Below are 16,017 nucleotides of genomic sequence, written 5' to 3' on the forward strand. Positions count from 1 at the left end.
CGGAAACTAACAGGAAGTGAGATCCAATTGAGGAGTAGCTTACGTAGCGAGCACTTCACTCTGTTGTTTACTTTTACTCTTTATCGTACACACTATTACTTCTTATTTCATTCCTTTGTTAGAAATTTCATAACTTCATTACAATGGTATAAAATTGAATTCTTTTGGAATTGAAAATATTCAAAATATAAATCTTGTCGTGCAGCCGAAGTTAATCGAATCAGGACTAGACCACGAAACACTTCTAGGCTTAACTTTGCGCGTTTGTCGAAAAAGAAATAAGACCTTAGTTAAAAGGACTTACGAACAGATAAATCGTTTATTTAAAAGTCAAAGAAAGAAATCCCAGTAGTCGTTTAGCTGAAATCCCTGAACTCAAGTTGAGAAATCAAAAGGAAAGATCTTGATACTATTAAACACGATTAGCCGTAAATCTGCTGCCGTCTTGATCCGTGCTATCTTGGCTTGGGACTTCAAGTCTGAAAAACTATACAAAAATGGTGACTGCTTGGCTCTGGGTGATCCTATTTTGGTCAAGTTCAACAAGGCATCTTAAGGCATCATATTCCTGTATTTCAAATGAAAGACTAACTATTTATCGGGTTTTTAAATGTTTTTAAATAATTAAGTCGATAGCTAAGGAGAGGCAAAAATACTCCATCTTAGCTAAATCCACGACAAATCCGCCGTGACACAAGTAGGTTTATCTCGGGTAGATATACTAGATCGTGACAAATACTTGACGGAATTCGATCTGTGATTGAGTAGGGCACAATAGAGTGATGCCCACATAGATGTGGATTTAGTTACACGGAGGCCACTGAGTGGATAAGGTCGCAGACAAATGATAAGCCCTAACGAAAAATCTCTATTTTTGAAACACAAGACCTTGACACGGTAACACAGTCGGGAGCTCTTGTGATCAAAAATCGTCCCTTTGAAAGTCAGGGGAGCTATTTCTATCACATGAGCCATGGAAACACACATCTGATGGTTGATTCGTGAAGCCATTTGTCTTGAGAAAGCTATGTCGGAGAATAGTACAGTTCCTGGCGCGAATAATGTAAGCAACTGTTTATCATTGAGTAAGAAGCTCAGCAACTCATAAAACTAAAATTATAATATATTCTAGCTATAAATTTTCTATTATTTTCTATTTTTTCAGATGGCTGAAATGCGCCCGTCAGGCATCCAGCCTGCACAAGCTCCATGGGTTCCCCCTTGCGCTCAGACTGTACAAGCAGGAGGAGTTTGGTGTGAAAAATGTAACAACAGGCTTGTAGAACTCAAGCGCCAGGTCCTTCGTCTGATTCTTCCAGAGATTCAGAGCTTTTTCCACAGTGGAACCACACCAAACACTGTAAGTATTCTTGTTTGGGAATCGCGTCGTTGCATGAAATCCGCTTATTTCAATCCGAATAGTTTGGAGAGCAGGAATATTATCTAGAAAGAAAATAATCGTCTTTACGGCGCTCCTCTTCCCTTTTCTATGGGAATTAGAATGTTCTTGCCTTAATTCTTAATATTGTTCTTCATTAATTTCCAACCAACAAATACTGATTTGTGCACGATTATGAAGGCTTACCTCTTGAATTCTTTTAATACGAAAGAGAAAAAATTCACTGAAAAACCTCATGTGAGTTTAGGAATTCATTCTATCAATAGTTACATTACTTCAAGGGAAAACTAAGAATCAAGGATAATATAGGAGAAAATGTCATAGGTTGTAAACAGAGATGTAGTGTTGATTCAAAATAATAAGAGTTGAAAGCATATGTGTGAGAGTGTGAACAATATTGCTGTTGTTCTATGTCGGAATGACGTGAATTTATGCGGTAATGGTTATCAAAAGAGTGAACTAGTGAAGGTGAACCTAGTGATCAATGCGTTAATTGTTTCCAAGGACAAGATAGTAGGTTTTGTAAACATGACGGAATGTCGTCAATCCTCGCAAGGCAGAGGAGTCGGAACCGGCGCGGTGGATAAAGGACCTTCGTTGACGTAAAACAACAATATTTTATATAGAAGGGGTGCTTTGAAGTAGAGTGGGTTTTCGGCCAAAACCACATGTCAACGAGACACAAACACTTAGTGCTGACGTTAATGTGTTTTCTTTGATATAAATGAAAGGCCATGAACCTTTTCCCTGCAGTTAAGATTAACGTTTGAAATCAATCCTCTTTTGGATTGACAGATATGGAGGAATGATAGTATCTATTCAAAATGAACAGCAAGCACCCCCTGTTCTTTTCTTTGGGTCAAACTTTTGTGGTATTTCAAAAATACTTTAACCGTACATTCCATTCCTGGAGGAAGAATTACGGAACGACGTTTGATCAATGAAATAAGTTTTCCTCGGCTTTCTTTTTCAAGAAAGAAATTTCACATACTGTACAACTTCTTTTGCGTTGTCCGTGCGGTGATATAGTTTTAAATATGAATATTTCTTCCATATATTTCGATGTTTCAAAGTCTTAGTCAAGTAGAACTCTGCAGTAGACAGCGTGCACAAAGTAGGAATCTATCTTTCGCCTAATTGGTAAAACTCCAAATACCGGACAATGTTTGACAAACAGAGTCAAGTTAAAAGCGCGACTTTAAAGGTTACAGGTCGCGTGCTTCGTCAAGAGTGTTGAGATATTTCACCGGCGCACGATGGAAACAAAACAAAGCCGGCGCGCAATTAGACCAGAAGGAAAAGACAGTCAGTCATATATTGAGTTATCGGAAATAATGAAACTGGTGCGCAACTTTGTTTATGCACCTTAAATTCTTAAACTAGAAAATAATCCTGAAGCGTCCACGTGCTGGGGAAATGCATTTCCTTGACAAACGAGAATAAAGTATTGTTACGAAAGTAGGTGGAATGAAAAGAATTGGTCATCTTCTCTACCGATTCTAATCAAAAACAAAAAACAACAACAAGAAAAGAACAAAAATCCCCAATAAAAATCTTTTTCTTTCAACCGACCGATCTTCTAAGAAGCGTCGTATCCCCTCTACCCCCCCTGACAATTCGTTAATGGCTCTAGGCTATTTTTGTCTCAGAACAGCAAATTTTTTGAAAGTATGTACCTTCGGAGTTTTCGTGCTCAAGAGCGACCGTCTTTGAAAAAATTTGGGTTTTATTCCTTCTCAAAACATTCCACAATAAAAATACTTTTCGTTACTTCTGTTGAACTGTTTCTTTCCGTAGCGTGCCGTGTAGACAATTCCAACAGTTTCGAACAGTCCTAATCGTCACCTTTCATGACTGCGCCATACCGAGTTAATTCATTAAGTTCATTCTCAGGTGGTCTAGTATTGTATGGATTGTATAATTCAATAAGACAATATCCTAGTCAAAACAAATTATCATCTTGACAATGAAGATTTTCCTGACTAATTCTCTTACTCTACCGTTGAACAGATGAGTGGTCATATCGCACAGATGTACCGTTGTCATCTCGTCTTGTTTTTGTTCCCTTTGCTTTGCGTGCTTGCGCAGTTGGAGCGCAACTTGTATTTTCTCTGGCCCATTTACAGACCACTGGCGGATGGGAGGGGAAAGCCTTCATGTTACCACTGCTGAGCGAAAATACGCCATACATTTTTTACCGTGATTAATTTAAAACCATTCTTTCTTTCGTAAAACACATGGTTATTATTAACCTTAATTTTTGCGCCAAGCCCCTAAGCCAAGACATGTATATAGGTAATTAATTGGATAGACTTTTGGTTTTTTCATTTTTAATTGTTTTTCCTGAGTGACTCAGTATGTCTTAAGTACGCGCATGTGCATAGTGAATTAAATTCTGGACGGTCTGACCAACGAGAATGCGGGCTTAGAAAACAATCACTGGACAATTCTGGGAAATTCTGAATCCCTATTCCTTTTTTGTCAGACAGGATAAATCTTTTATTATAAAGACTTTATATTGACAGAGGAAATGCTTTAAACCAATCTGCAGTTTACAAAACTATTTTAAAGTAAGATTCTTTGATTTATTGACACGGTATGACATGATGAGCTGTTCTAACCATTATTCCTTGACATCCCCAGGATTACCTACTTCCACTGCAAATTACTGGCTATTAAAATCCATTCAATAAAGTACACTTTACCTCTCGACCGCGTTTGCCACTGTCCTAGCTGCTAAGGTTTTTTGCGGAACAGTGTTTAGGTCTTTGTTCTTCAAAAAATGATTTTAAAATATTTCTAGAAACAACTATTCTCGATTTTGTAATTTTATTAACATTAGACTGTTGTCTCTGAGAGGCGCAGTTTCTATATTTCTTTTTGGTAACAGAAAAATCTGAAAAGATTTTGAATGATGCATTTACATATTTGGATGTAGTAACATCATTAGCGCACGGCTTCCTCCCCGCATAATTTTCAAAATACGCGCAGATGTTAGCAAGGTTCCTATGTGTCTTTTGCGTGGCTAAATGTGTAAAGAGCCGCGTCCGGACCTGACAAGCCATCACTTTTAGATGCTCCACATCACGGCCCTGTTTTCCATACAAACTGATTGTCTCGTTTGATTTTGGTCTCCAGGGTTCCTTGTCATCTCGTATCTTCAGTCAAATTGGCCTCCCTGAATCGCATCTCAAGTCATGGCACGCTGACCAGTGTCAGGTCTGTTCGACTCATCTCAACCAATTAAAATGGGAAGCCGTTTCCATGGTGCACACCCTTGAAGAATCTCAATTCCTCGCCTATTATAACATACCTGGATACGTCGTTGGACCTAACGCTCAGCAGGTTTTGAGAAAAATGGAAAAACAGCGGCCCCCTGTTAATGTGGTTACCGCTGAACAAAGTGATCGTGGGCTCGTATGTGCTCGACCGGAAGACGCGGCATCTTCGTCGTCTTTTTTACACAGGTTAGTGAGTTTTATTCTTATTCCAGATGGATATATCCCGTGCACAAAGGATTCCTAACATAAAAGTCATGATCTAAAGGTTATAGAAATAGGATATTCATGAGTGCTCAAGTCTCTCACCACGCAGAAAGATTTCCAGTGTGATAAAGTCAGACTTGACGAATGACGTCATGTCAGGAATCTGCTTTATCAATATCACTTATCTCCACAGTTATTCTCTCTCTCTATATATATATATATCGATGGGAAATAGTGTGACAAAATGCAGACTCTCTGATACCGCAGCAATACCGGAGACAAATACGAACAGACGTTTTTCCTTCGAATTAGGAATTAGTCTAGCGATACTCCAGTTTCCAGTTGCCTGTTGCTCAGGGTTAACCTTGATTTTGTGCAGTATATTCATGTTCCAGTAAAGGTCTGTGGAATTGTTCAAAGTGTTCGTATTGTTAAAGTTGTGCATTCTTTACTTTACCGTTGGTATTTCTGCATATTTGAACACTGATACGAGGCTAACCCTGAGTAAATGAGCCTGCAATTAAGAAACACAGCGGTAATTTAGAACTCGAAAGTGGTCTATTGTAATTGATAGGGTGGTGGGAATCAATGGAGCGATGATACTGATGGTACCCCTGTGCGATATTTGCCTTGTTTCCAAGTCCTTGGTCAAGACCTATAACTTGACGCTATGTTTTCCTTGTTCATGCTATATCTAATCGCCAAGAATTCTTTAATCTCTCCGCTAGTTACCATTAAACATTGCGACAAACGTCACGTGACCAATCTTTGCATAAAGGCTGTTCCATAAGTGCATTTTTAGGGCAAAGGCTGCGATTTCAATGATATTTTTTTCACTTCAAGTTTCTATCTTCTGTGTATAACTGTGAATGTACTTTACTCTGTTTCGTAAAATTTGAGAAAATGACGCAGAGAAATAAACTACAGTGTAGTGAGGTAAATAAGGGTAAGCTATTTGTATAAAAAAAACGCACGATATCGATTTGAAAACTTTCAAAACATGACGAGTATCTATAAATTCCAAATTGTACGAGAAGATTGTGCGATTTTTTTATTATAATTTGTTTAAAACACTCAACAAAATTGAGCGACTTGGGACTCTTCAGAGTACAATTTTAGATTTAATTGATTTTCTTGTCCAATCAGAATCGAGTAATTTCGTGTAGTGTATTATAAGGAATTAAATTCTCGAGACTAGTTAGTTTTGTTACCTAAAACTACTCAAGAAGAATCCAAGATCTCCATTAGTCGTGCTGGGGGAAAAGGCAAAGAATGACAAAATGTTTCGACCAATAATTGCAACACACTTATAACCGATGTCCTTATAACCTCCAGCATTTATAATGTATATATAGGTTAATTAATTAATGGCTATAGATATTGAAGTCTTTTTCCGGAGATATTTAGAATATTCACCTTGGTGGTCTGACTTACACAGAATAATTTGCCCTCAGGATGATTGAGCCTCGAGGTATAGGCAGTATAAGCCCCAAGACAGGGCTTTGCTTCTTAAGGCTAAACAATTTCAAAGTCGGTTTAAACCCCCTAAAGGTAATCTAAAATATTTTATCTTCCTTAATCATGGAATTGAGCTTGATACTCAACAACAATTTGCAACAACTACACTCTGTTTGCCCTGTCTGGATTTTTTTCATTTTGTTTTTGAAAAAAAAAAAAAAAAAAAAAAAGATTCCAATCATAGAATGAGCCACCAGCGATGGCTAATGCTCTATCCCACCTCGTGTAACGCCCCGAGAAAAAGAACTATTCGTAAAATGAGCTACCTAAAAAAAGCTTGTTTTTCTCGTTACATGTATATATATTGTGGTGTTGGTCTAAATTGATCCTAAAAGATTCTTGTCATAATTCATAATAGTGACAGCTGAAATCAAGAGGGTTTTTGACTAGAATATACTTATATTAATGGCAGTGTACATATAAACTGAACTGAATAATGTGTACTAGTATCGTAGCTTACTAGTAATATTCGTATTGGTCATCCATTATGTACAAAAGAAACTAACTAGGAAACTAGTTTTAGTTTCGTCGTCAGTGTGTTAAGCATTCAAAACTGAATGGGACACTTTGAAATGAAGGGATTTGGTTTTAGGACAGCTGAATGAATTGATTCAGCCACTGTGCACTTTATAGGTTTTACAGAAATTATTAATTGGAAGATTGGTAGATTGACACTTATCATTTGGATTGATTGGTCGAACTCTTACTAAAAGCTCAGTTTTAATTAAGATTGTGATTGGTTGGCTTATATGATCGTAAAACACCTGTTGATGGGGAATAAAAGATTATAAATTTGATGAACACAACATTATAGATGCTCTTCGCTGATTGGTTAGTCTTTCCCGGGGTGTAATTTGATTGGTCTATTGTTGTGATTGACATACACCTGTTGAATACAGAAAAAGCGAACTCAAACTTCAATTAAAATATCTTGATTAGGATATCGTAATGACTGGAAGCAGTTGGTTTTGCTTTTCAAGGAAGATGACCACGAGGTCTTTAATATTTTTCACACCAATTACAAATGTCTTTGTCAAAATAAACGAGTCATAGCTGCAGATCAAGCCATCTAGCTTATAAAGCATGATTACTAAATAGCAGAGCATTTGAACGACACTAATTCGCTGGAACATCAACGAGTTTTTCTTTATGTTTAGTCGTAGGCATCCACTGACGTGGCTACATTTTAGCGTATAATGATTGTTAAGAATTCTTTTCGATAAAAAATAAGTTGATGCTCTTAATGAAGATCTGTAAACTTTTCTAAGAATATTGTATATTTAACAGATCATTTTGAAGAAAGTTCTATGATATCTAATTAAAGGAAAAAAGAAAATACGAAGAAAACTCTCCAAAACTCAATACTCCATTTACAGTTCCGTTCGAGTGACTACGAATAATAGTTGCAAGTCGAGGCTGCAGTTTCCGCGCATAGCAAAACTATACTTTTTATCATGCGATGAAACTCCAGCCTCGGCTTGGAACGGAACTGTAAAATGGAGTATTGCGAAAGATAGGAATAAAATATACAAGCAGAAATATTATATCATACAAAAATACAATACAGCAGCTGTTTCTGAAGGTTCTTAATTTTTGTAATCAAATCCACCCTGAACAGCTCGTCGTTATCGCGATCGGCGTCTCACTTTAACACCAAATGACAAAATGATGAAATTGTTTTTAAATCTTAGAAGTAAATATGGCGCTGTAATTTATGTACAAGCTAAAATTAAGGCAAACATGATCTATATATTCTATGACCGTCTAATTTCACTAGTATTTTAGAATCGCTGATAAGAAAAATCAATCTTCTTTTTCCTTCGTTTTTCTTTCTTTCCTTTCGTGTATGTTTTGCTCAACTTTATTCATAGTGTCTTCCATAATATTAACAGTAGATTATAGCTAGTCTGGGTATTGTTCAAGTAATGGTTTTAGAAAGTGGCTATAGCGTTTGTTGGTATTGATCGAACGGCGTGTTTTGATGTGTAACTGAAGATCAATATTCGTTATCAAAAACTGCTGGTCATTTCGCGTAGTGTTGGGGAAGTTCAATAAAAATGTTCGCGAGAAGTCTGTCTAGAAGAGAAGTATAAACACTCTACCCTACTCAACCCTACAGCCAGTTGATGGATGGAATAATGGGTGAATAGATGGATAGATGGGACAGGATGGATGGATGAGATGAATGGAGGAATAGTTGAATTAGAGTTTGAATGGATTAAAGCATGGAATGGGATGCGATGGATGGGATGAATGGATGAGATGGATGGATGGATGAGATGGATGGATGGATGGATGGATGGATGGATGGATGGATGGATGGATGAGATGGAAGAATGAGATGGATGGATGGGATAGATGAAATGAGGAAAGATAGAAAATCGACAAGAAACCATCGATCAGCAACATTCATTTTCCCCACCCTCCCCACCCCTCTCCTCTACATACTCACCATCTGCATAAGGCGCTACTGAAACTTCCGATGAATTGTCATTGAGTGCAATAAATATGAACAACCTGTTTGCCTACGCAAAACAGCGGTCGCCTCTTTATTTCATTGTAAATGAACAAGGAAGACCTTTAACAGTCCTTGACGATCCTTGTCGCTATATGCTCCTATCGCACGCTTATCGACATGAGCTACACATACCCTAGAACGTTATCCAGCATGTCTCGTGATATAGGAAGGGATAATTCATTATTATGGTAGGATTAACTTCTGCAAATAATATCAAACTTGTCGCTACTCTCTGGCGTCATTTTCATCATTTTTTCTACAATTTGTTTCTCTTTCTTTCTTTCTTTTCTTTCTTTTCTTTTTCAATCCTACTCAGCTCCAGCACTTTCTACTGGCATCCTGAAGTCTTCCTAGACTATCATAGGTAGGGGCTTCGCGATATTTAATTTTATTTATTTTAATTTTGATAGTTTCATGTGAGATTGCTTTTATATTATCACTGATATTTATTGCTCATCATCATATTATCCTCCTATCAATGTATTTATATTTGAATTATTTTTATTAATTAAGATAATGCGGTGCAGTATACTGACATTATTATAACAAAGTTATAGTTTTTCCATCTCATTGTTGTCATTACAACTGACTTATAATTCTTTTTTAAATACCATTGAAAATACTATTTCCAACAACAGTTTGTTTTAAGGATTGCAACAGGGATTTAAATAGCAGTGAAAAATCCTTCAAATTCCAATATTTTTAGGGGATTTTACTGCATCTGTAGCACTGCAGAATAGCTTGATATCATAATATTCCTCTTGAGAGAGCTTAGCAAACGAATGTTTTTATTGTAAGAATATTTTTGTACTAGACTGAATTTTCGTGACAATACCATTATATTTACTCTTTCTTCTACAATATTTTCGGTCTTATCTCCCTAACTAAGCGGCAAGACAAAGAATTATCTTTTTCAAAGGAAGTCTAAAGCAATTTCACAATACAGTTTTATAATTTTTATCTCGGTCCCTGTAAAGATAAAATCCATCCGAGCACATTGAATTATTCTGTAAGCGTTAAGTCTAGACTGTCGCCATAGTTTACAGATCATTCTGATAGCATAAAAAGAGATTATTGGCTTCAAACAAACTTTCAAAAGCAAGAAAATGCACTAAAAAAGAAATATTCCTTCAAAAACATTTTTTGTCAAGGTTTCGAACTTATTTGTCTTCAGCGTTTTTATTTTGGTTTCTGCAGTCGCTGATGGACGTTTTTTCTGGCCTCTTTTAAGAAAACGTTTTTTATTTCATTTCTCAAGGAAAAACCTTAATAATAGGCAGTTTAATGACTTAGAGCAACCACATTTATTTTAAATGTTCCCGTCATAATGTGAAGATTATACGCACTTTACAGCAAACAAGAACCAGAAAGTCTATGAATCCGGCCATTGATGATCTCATTCAGCACACAATGAATATTACCGAGCGCTTCTCTTCCGACGTTCAGGAAACCTCAAGTCTCGCAAGTGCGCTTTCAAATGTACCGATTCTAGAGCAAAATAAGCTTAAAAATACATTTTTTAATCTAAAAACAATACTAGTTTCTCGTTACGTCCTAAACCCCGGGAACTTAAGACTGAGGACTAGTCTAGTTCTTGATCATTGATCCTTATTTCTTACTAGTAAATGAGTTCGGTCAGGGAGCTCTTTGAATATCCTTCCCGCTGTGCTGGCTTAAGTGCAGAGTTCTGTCGACATGGTTTAATAGTGGTAATTGTTATAACTAAACACACAGCCATGACAGTCGGGCTAAAATATTTTTTCATGTCAAAACACTAGCTCGATGCATGCTTAGGGTGTTCGCGGTATGTTTCTTAATGATTAATTAATTTAAGCTTTGATTCAATATCTCTTTGGTAAAGTGCGGTGTTGAGTGAAAGAAAAACCTTTAGTTAGATCATAGCGAGAAAATCTTCATATGAACATGTTTAGGAAGACATATTGAGAGACCATTTCAGTTTCATGAATAGTTTATCACCATTTCATTGGCAAGGAGAGATAAGAAACACTAAAATTAATTTCCGGTGAGAAGAGTTCAGAGAAATTTCACCGAAACGCTTTCAACAGGTAAATAATCAAATGCGCAATTAAAAAAAGGTCATTGACCGACCTTAAAACAAGAGCACGGATCTTGTGATTCAGGCGCCAATCCGCGCACGCGCAGAAGATCCAAAAGAATGTCTGTGAAAGCATCGCCTTTGAACAAGGGAAATGCTAGCTGTAATGATTCTTACGACCCCAATCCCCCTCGGCCACCGTATACACAGCATTTCAAGGGCTCTACAACGTCCTTATGATACCGCCCATCCCTTAATCTTGAGTGTTCAATTGTTTTCAATATACTATGATTAAAATATACGCTATCATATAGGGCTGCACAGAAACTGAATTTGTCATCGAAGAAGAAGGTCAAGCGAAACCACAAAGATGGTCCCCAGACCAGCGATGTTCCCCAAACCAGACATGCGCAAAAGGAAACGTCACCGTATCCATTCCCGACCAAGTTTAAGGAAGTTTTACGATCGTCCAGTCCTACAGTACCAGCAGCGCTACAGAAGACTAGTCCAAAACGAAGAGATGGAAAGGTAAGAATATATGATTCTGTTACACTTAGTTTCTGTGAGCTAGAATATTCCCAGATAAGTATATAGCCCATTACTAGGAGCATCCATCTCCCATATTGGGTCTGTGAGCCACCGTATCGCCATATCAGTATGTAGCCCAGTACTAGGAGCATCCATCTCCCATACTGGGTCTGTGAGCCAGCATATACCCAGATCAGGAGCTAGCCCATCTCTAGTAACATCCATCTCCCATACTGGGTCTGTGAGCCAGCATATTTCCCAGATCAGTACGTAGCCTATTACTAGGAGCATCCATCTCCCATACTAGGTCTGTGAGCCAGCATTTCCCCAGATCGGGGTCCCATCATTAGTAACATCCATCTCCCATACTGGGTCTGTGAGCCAGCATATTCCCATATCAGTACGTAGCCCATTAATAGGAGTATCCATCTCCCATACTAGGACTGTGAGCCAGCATTTCCCCAGATCGGGGACCCATTACCAATAGCATCCATCTCCGATACTGTGAGGCAGTATATTATCCCCATTCTAATGATAATTCTTCTGAACGACACTAAGTCATGTTTCTGCTCTTCAGGTGAAGGTAATGTTACGAATATGTCCAAGTTTTATCGGCGAATCAGCATCAGTTATGAAAGTCGATACAAAGCGAAAACAAATCACTCTCTACGACCCAAGCACGGCCACTCACGTATCAACAGCTAAGCGCAAGATGGGCGTAGCGGCTCCTAAGATATTTGCCTTTGACGCTATCTACGAAGCCAGTGCTAAACAGAGTGACGTTTGTTCGGGAACCTTAGTGGATATCCTGCAGACTGTAGTTGGTGGTTCAGATGCTTGTGTATTCACTTACGGACACGCGGGATTAGGTTTGTTACTTTCTCGTCACATTGTTTGTTTTCTTTTATCATTCTTTAAACCTCCTAACCTTCAAATGTTATCGATACCCTGAAACAACCTCTTGGCTGATTAAAGTCAGGGCATGATGATAAAAAACAGCGGGAAATTTCGACTTTCGACAAATGATAAATGCGTTTACCGAAAAAAAAAACAAAAGAGCGGGAAAAGTAGATTGATTACCTCAACGGGAAGACCGAGTTTTCCGTAACTTAGTCGATAGGATTAAAATGTGCCATTTGTTTTGCAACTGGAATTTCCGGTTTTTCCTGGTAAATGGTAAGCACCCCAGGAAACGAACCTCAGGCCCCAGAGATTATTCCCGAAGATTATCATTGATAACTGTCATATTTGGTTTACCTCACAGGAAAGACGTACTCTATGATTGGACGGGACGAGAATGACCAGACACTAGGCATCTTACCATCAGCACTATCATGGCTTTTTCGTCTCATTAACGAACAGAAACAAAAGTAAGTTAAGGACAGTAAGCTTTATTCAAACTGTTTAAAATTCGTAAAATACCTCTCTGATTTTTGACTACAGATCCATTTTCGCTGGGTTAGTCTCGATTTTGTATAGAATATACCAGTGAACTGAAGTCCGTGGATTTTCAAAGTGGTTGTATCGTTGTTCATTCTTTACTTTACCTTTGGTATTTTTAAATGTTTTGACACTGAAATGAGACTAAGCCTGCGTAAATGACTCTCGAATGAACGAATTTGAATAGTGTGGCATATATATTTTACAAATTAACATTGTCGTGACATATTATCTTTAATAAAACGCAATATGTTATCAATGTCTAATTTGCACAAAACTATATTATGTTATGTTGTATGCGTACACACGTTCATCATCGTTTGTCACTGTCAGCTCAATCTGTACTACTGACTGAATTAACGAGGCGAACAGTAATCGGAAAAAGAATTTCGTCGTGCATGCGCAATAAGAATGACAGGGATCTGGGGCCCAATTTTGTCCCCAGAGCCTGCGTTTCACTTGGTCAGCACCGAGGAATAAGTACTGGGACCGAGGGTGGAGGCGCACCGACAGTGCGTACGAATAGTTTTTAACACATCCCTTTTTTGTTACAGAACAGGTACAAAATTCTCGGTTCGCGTCTCAGCCGTCGAAATTGTTGGGCGATCAGAAAACTGGAGAGATTTGCTGGCATCCGCTACCACAGGTAACCCATCACGAACAATCTGTGTTTAATGTTGTCACGGGATTAGGCGTTGTGCAACTGAGAGAGTAATTATTTTTGTAACCTTATTTTAAAAGGGACAGATAATGGCAGTAACGAGACACCAAGTCCAAGCGAGTTCCTTAGAGATGACAGGACTGAAGGAGTACAGGTCAGTGAGTAGTTGGATTTTTGAGCAGATTGAAAGATGGATTTGCTTCCAAGAGAATCAAAGAATATACTTTTTTGAGGGGGGAGCCTTGATTTTTCCGCATTTGGATTCAAACTGATATATAACGCTGAGCGTAATACAAGCGCATATACGTTTCCTTTATTGTTTATTCCTTAATTGTTCAATATTTTCACATTATGTGATTCTTTTATAAACATTCTCTAATCTTATATTATATATAATATGCGTGTAAATAAAACCAAAAAGTTCAAGTTCAAGTAGTTCTTCAGGAAATCCTTGTCTCCTTGAATGGCACATATTCGGATTAGCATTCATTTTCGTTCGCAACTCATCATATTTTTTCTGTCTACCCCGCGATGTCACCAATGCTCCAATCGTTTTAGTAACATAGATTTTATTCATTCATCAGCTGATGAACCCATCTGAGCTACGAGCTTCGTCTGCAGAGAAGGCTGCTTTCTACTTAGACGCAGCACTCGCCGCAAGAACGAGATCGTCAACAGAAAAACCTTCAGGTAATGCATACTTTTATTACTTGATAACATGACATTCCCAGTTCAAGAAAGCCTATTGCTAGAGTTCCGCGTGCCGTTACGTTTTGTTTACTCCTTAGCAACGAGGAGCTTTTGAGTTGATCCATTCCCTGATGACGTCAGAAGACCCTATATAATTTGGTGCTCTCAAAAACCTAGACATAATGACTAACACGTTGCATCCTTTGTTCGTCTCAGTAGACGGAGGCCTCGAAAAAGACGAAACAAGAAATTCACACATGTTTTTTACGGTTCACATTTACCAAGTAGAGAAACATTCCAAAAACAGTAAAGGTAGGTAAAGAAGTAATAACCAATTGCCTCTTGTCTTGTTGTTTCGTGTGGAGAACGCTTCAACCTGTGGCCTTGTTCAATGGCTAAATTGCTAGGCTTCGTTGCATCATCTCATTATCTGCTCTTAATGGTGGACAAACACAGTGACGAATCAAGGAATTTAGAAAGGGGGTTTCAAAATGGCCGCCATGAGCTGATGAGATCGGCTTCACAATTTGGGCGTTCCAATTTCATCAGCTACTGAGCGTAAAGAACACGATTGGCTGCACAAGATCTTACAAAAGGGAGGTTCGATTGAACCCACGCAATCATCCCCGCTTATTTCCGTCACTAAACCACTGACCACCATGTGCTGTCAGCCAAAAAGTCCAGAAAGAATTTTACTGGAAACTTGAGATTCAGCTGATGAACATTCTGCAAGAGGCAGGAAGGATGTCTAGTGAAATCAATGAATTGGATATTTGGAAGTGTTCATTTTTGATAGATGCTTTGCCGGGCGCTAGGACTCCTATGATTTGATCTGCAACTTTATTGGACCTGTTGCGACGACTGTGTATTTCTAATTATTGTTTTTGTTATTTCAGTGCATGGTGGAAGATCGCGTCTACATCTAATCGACCTCGCCAGCTGTGAGGGATACACTGGGTCCAAGAAAGACAGTGGTGCCAGTAGCATGTCTATAGCAGGCCTTGGAAATGTTATTATTGCTCTGATTAACGGTGCAAAACATCTACCCCACAAGTAAGCAATCCTTATATTGATAGATTACTGACCACCATGTGATGTAACCAGAAAACATTCTACTGAAAACGTGTGATTCAGCTGATGAACATTCTGCACGAAAGAAGAAATAACGTGAAGTGAAACCCAGAATTACAGCAGGGGTGTTCCTAGGGGGTTCTGGTATGACTATGACCTCCTTTCCATTGGTGGTCTATTTTTTGGGGAGTGTCACCTAATCAAATGTTTTTTTATTGTTTGTGTTTTCCCAGGGGAAGTAAAATAACCCGTATGTTACAGGAGTCGATTGGTAACCCCTCATGTCGTACCACCATGATAGCACACGTATCACCATCGCTACCATTCTACGCCGAGACCTTAGGAATCGCTCAGTTGGCGTCACGACTACACAGACTCAGGAAGAGAAAGGGAAAGGTGAATTGGTGTTCCTTTTATATGACAGTTGTTCATTTAACATGTTCATATAACATAATCCAAAAGACATGATTTATAAAGTCATGAGAAATAAAAAAAAGTTAGGAAAGAAGAAAGGAAGGAAGGGAATAAGGTAAAGGAAATAAAGAAAGAATAAAGGAAGACAGAAAAAAATTAGTTTGGTTTGTTTTACAGATGAAAGAACTTTGATCATCGATGTCTTTCTTTAATTATAAACTATTATAAAGTCTAAAT

The 16,017-nt window shown here is 38.1% G+C and overlaps 1 protein-coding gene across 4 annotated transcripts in view; it reads left to right on the forward strand.

The window, feature by feature from the left end:
* The window catches only part of LOC116306087 (uncharacterized), a 28,408-nt gene that overhangs the window by 4,436 nt on the left and 7,955 nt on the right, over positions 1–16,017 (forward strand). For 2 of the 4 annotated variants that reach the window (XM_089027398.1, XM_089027397.1), the window contains 11 exons: positions 1,166–1,360; positions 4,538–4,866; positions 11,291–11,504; positions 12,082–12,373; positions 12,769–12,874; positions 13,499–13,590; positions 13,686–13,759; positions 14,190–14,295; positions 14,512–14,607; positions 15,192–15,348; positions 15,600–15,762. In XM_089027398.1, coding sequence (XP_088883524.1) covers positions 1,166–1,360; positions 4,538–4,866; positions 11,291–11,504; positions 12,082–12,373; positions 12,769–12,874; positions 13,499–13,590; positions 13,686–13,759; positions 14,190–14,295; positions 14,512–14,607; positions 15,192–15,348; positions 15,600–15,762 — 1,824 coding nt within the window. Of the gene's footprint in view, positions 1–865; positions 1,064–1,165; positions 1,361–4,537; positions 4,867–11,290; positions 11,505–12,081; positions 12,374–12,768; positions 12,875–13,498; positions 13,591–13,685; positions 13,760–14,189; positions 14,296–14,511; positions 14,608–15,191; positions 15,349–15,599; positions 15,763–16,017 lie in introns of those variants that run through there. The other 2 variants (XM_089027395.1, XM_089027396.1) reach the window with 2 other exon arrangements.

Source organism: Actinia tenebrosa, unplaced genomic scaffold, assembly GCF_029948245.1.
Source record: "Actinia tenebrosa isolate PJP-AT-01 unplaced genomic scaffold, QUT_ActTen_1.0 PGA_scaffold11__36_contigs__length_13525064, whole genome shotgun sequence".
NCBI classification, from domain to species: Eukaryota; Metazoa; Cnidaria; class Anthozoa; order Actiniaria; family Actiniidae; genus Actinia; species Actinia tenebrosa.